Source organism: Nanorana parkeri, unplaced genomic scaffold (genome assembly GCF_000935625.1).
Source record: "Nanorana parkeri isolate BGI_ZX_2015 unplaced genomic scaffold, ASM93562v1 scaffold658, whole genome shotgun sequence".
NCBI classification, from domain to species: Eukaryota; Metazoa; Chordata; class Amphibia; order Anura; family Dicroglossidae; genus Nanorana; species Nanorana parkeri.
In genome coordinates this window covers 205,575-209,538 of record NW_017306926.1, presented here as the reverse complement: position 1 = coordinate 209,538, position 3,964 = coordinate 205,575, and the positions used below count along the sequence as shown (strand labels likewise).

Below are 3,964 nucleotides of genomic sequence, written 5' to 3'. Positions count from 1 at the left end.
TATTGTTTGAAACCGAAAATTAAGATGGAAAAAATGGAAGATCACATCAAAGATAAAAATAAAGTAAATCAATAAGAGTTACATAAAGAGAAGAATTAATTAACCTCGATAGTGAGATTAGAAACAAAAAAATATGAAAAATTTAATGGATTTAGGTGATTTTAATAACAAACAAATGGCAACAGGAGAAGCAAAAAAATAAAATTAGTTCCCAGGAATCATCCCCAGAAACCTTCAAAGTGAAAGTGAGGATCTTCAGCGGAGAAATACATGATTCCTGACGCCAATCCATGGCAGCATACAATGGGTATGGCTCCGCCCCCAGCCCATTGTATGATGCCATGTATTGGCATCAGGAAGATGAGATATACTAACACATAGTTTAAAGGAGAACTATGGGATCAGGGCTTTTCCCCATAGTTCTCCTCAGGGTAACGGGAGGACACAAACTAGCGTCCTCCCGTCACCCAAAGCTCAGTATACAGGGAGCTACAGCTAGCGGTATACTGAGACCGCCACAGCCTACCGAAAATTAAGATGGAAAAAATGGAAGATCACATCAAAGATAAAAATAAAGTAAATCAATAAGAGTTACATAAAGAGAAGAATTAATTAACCTCGATAGTGAGATTAGAAACAAAAAAATATGAAAAATTTAATGGATTTAGGTGATTTTAATAACAAACAAATGGCAACAGGAGAAGCAAAAAAATAAAATTAGTTCCCAGGAATCATCCCCAGAAACCTTCAAAGTGAAAGTGAGGATCTTCAGCGGAGAAATACATGATTCCTGACGCCAATCCATGGCAGCATACAATGGGTATGGCTCCGCCCCCAGCCCATTGTATGATGCCATGTATTGGCATCAGGAAGATGAGATATACTAACACATAGTTTAAAGGAGAACTATGGGATCAGGGCTTTTCCCCATAGTTCTCCTCAGGGTAACGGGAGGACACAAACTAGCGTCCTCCCGTCACCCAAAGCTCAGTATACAGGGAGCTACAGCTAGCGGTATACTGAGACCGCCACAGCCGGGACGGATCCTGACAATACTGTCTGGATCCACCCAGCTGCCTCTAGATAGGCAGAGCCAGCTGTGCCCGCCCCCTCCCCCGTCCGTTCTGCCAGTCAGCGCTGGAGGATCGGACAGGGGAGGGGGGGGCTCCCTGCAGGGAGCCGTGAGGGACAGTCACAGCTCTCTGCAGGGATAGATTGAGAAGTGAGCGAGCGACGGTATGTGTTCGCTCACTTCCCGATCTACTGAGCCGACCTGTGACAGTCTCATTGTGACAGGTCGGCTCAGATTATGAGGCTGTATGAAAATCACTCCCCTCATAGTTCTCCTTTAAAGAGACACATTGGAATGCATACATACCAAAGACTAGTTGTTGATATCTCATAAAAGAATATTTCCAGTGGAATGTTAAGAAGAGTAGGGAGGAACTGTACTGGAAGTGAAAGATTTTAGGAGACAATCGGCATTGATTTTGAAAAGGTTTGTAGAAAAGGGCTACAAATAGTGAACAGGGAGAGAGAGAAATCACTCGGATAGGAGGGAAAAAAAGGAACTTTAATGTTACAGATTAAAATACAAAATATAGAGAGACTGGGAGGATTTTCTATAGGTATTGGCCAATTATCAAGAAAGACGAGGCTTCAGCCTCCATGCTACTGAAAATAATGAAACTCGTATATAGGAAAAGCTCCAACTTAAACAATGTAAAAAGAAAGAAGGAAAGATTTTGTATCCGAGAAAATGAGGCGCGGGATTTGTGTTCTTGTTTCTATGATGTATGCGGTGTCACATGTGCTGCAGTGTCTGTCCTTTCATTTTCAGAATGTATCTCAAGAGGGATCCATCAGCGTTTTGGGGTATTGATAAGGTAGAAAATCACTGGAGGAGGAGGAGCAACCAATAAAAAAAGAGATGTAGCTAAAAGAAAAAAGTCCAAATCCCATTCGCACTGCCACGGTCTCCAAACCACAAGGTATATGTGGTGCCCAGGTGACCACACGGATGGCGCCGTGCTAAACACTAATAGTAAATGAAAGTAATTCACCGGCACACACTTGAAGGGTTTTTAAAGTATTGATATATTTATTCAATACCCAACGTCACATACTGTCACACGGTGCTAACATTTCGGGTCCGCACAGGGATCCTTCATCAGAGCGACAGTGACACCATATCAACACTTTAAAAACCCTTCAAGTGTGTGCCGGTGAATTACTTTCATTTACTATGTAGCTAAAAGAGACACATACTGGACATATGAATGAGATACATTAAAGGAGAACTATGAGGGGGGAGGGGGTGCTTTTCACTCACCTTGTAGTTCTAGCCGACCTGTGACAATGAGACTGTCACAGGTCGGCTCAGTAGATCGGGAAGTGAGCGAACACATACCGGCGTTCGCTCACTTCTCGATCCTGTCACGGCTCCCTGCAGGGATTCCCCGCTCAGATCCTCCAGCGCTGACTGGCGGATCGGACGGGGGAGGGGGCTGGTACAGCTGGCTCTGCCTCTAGATAGGCAGAGCCAGCTGTCACTCACGCAGCTGGGCGGATCCAGATATAATTGTCAGGATCCGCTCCGGCTGCGGCGTCTCAGTATACCGCGAGCTACAGCTCCCTATATACTGAGCCTGGGGTGATGGTAGGACGCTAGTTTGTGTCCTCCCGTTACCAGAGTGGGTCCTGGTTGGTGTAGTAATAAAAATGGCGGGCGTGTATAAATAAACATATATATTTAATTATGTTGTGAAAATTGGATCTTCAGGAAACATCCAGGCAACCTCAGTTCTTCTCCAGAGAGTAGCGTTTAATTGGATCGAAGAAACAGATGAACAAGAACAGTCCGACAGGATAATAACCAAAAATACAATTTCCAGACCTCAGATGACAAAAGGTTCCATGATGACCCACTCTATCTACCCAGCAGTGGCGTCACAAGAGGGGTGCAGCCGGCACCTGGGTGACACCAAAATGACTGAAAGTCATTTTGGTGTCACCCCTCTCTAAAAAGTCGGGCACTCGGTCATGGACCGAGAGACCGACAGTGTCAGGAGAGAGGAGGGGACCCGGCGGCATACCTTATCCCTCCGGGTGAACGTCCCCTCCTCTCTCTGCCGGCGCCCATCACCAAGATGTCCGCCGGCAGGTGTCAATCAGATGCCTGCGCATTCATTTGGTTGTTTGGTGATATGAACATGTGCAAGATGAGCCGAGCATTCTAGTGGCGGATAGGTGGATTCAAGTGTGCTAAATGTGGAGGGGGGGAGGGGGGTAACATATGATATAAGGAAGTGAAGATGGACGGAGCCCTACCCACCTACCGACCGAGCTTTGAGTCTAGTTGGGTCGGTTTGAGTTGTTCTCACCTCGTTGTGCTCCAGACATGCAATCATGACCTCGGATAAGATCACCACTCCGGTGCGGCCAACGCCTGCGCTACAGTGGACGAGCACAGGGGGGTTGGGGGTGTTGGGATCATTTGTGCTGTTCGTATGCCGCCGGACAGACTGAATCTCTTCGAGATAAGCTGAGAAATATAACATAACATATAATAAAATGTATTGCAAATCATAAACATTTTGCATCAGAGCATTGCAGTGCATATATATACACCGAGTGGCCGGATTATTATATACACCGAGTGGCCGGATTATTATATACACCGAGTGGCTGGATTATTATATACACCGAGTGGCCGGATTATTATATACACTGAGTGGCCGGATTATTATATACACCGAGTGGCCGGATTATTATATACACCGAGTGGCCAGATTATTATATACACCGAGTGGCCGGATTATTATATACACCGAGTGGCTGGATTATTATATACACTGAGTGGCCGGATTATTAGATACACTGAGTGGCCGGATTATTATATACACCGAGTGGCCGGATTATTATATACACCGAGTGGCTGGATTATTATATACACCGAGTGGCC

At 45.3% G+C, this 3,964-nt stretch overlaps 1 protein-coding gene across 1 annotated transcript in view; it reads right to left on the bottom strand.

Annotated features, from left to right (window-relative positions):
• PTPN21 (protein tyrosine phosphatase, non-receptor type 21) overlaps positions 1-3,964 on the bottom strand; it is a 43,179-nt gene that overhangs the window by 185 nt on the left and 39,030 nt on the right. The window contains exon 17 of the mRNA XM_018563356.1: positions 3,339-3,544. Coding sequence (XP_018418858.1) covers positions 3,339-3,544 — 206 coding nt within the window. The remainder of the gene's footprint in view (positions 1-3,338; positions 3,545-3,964) is intronic.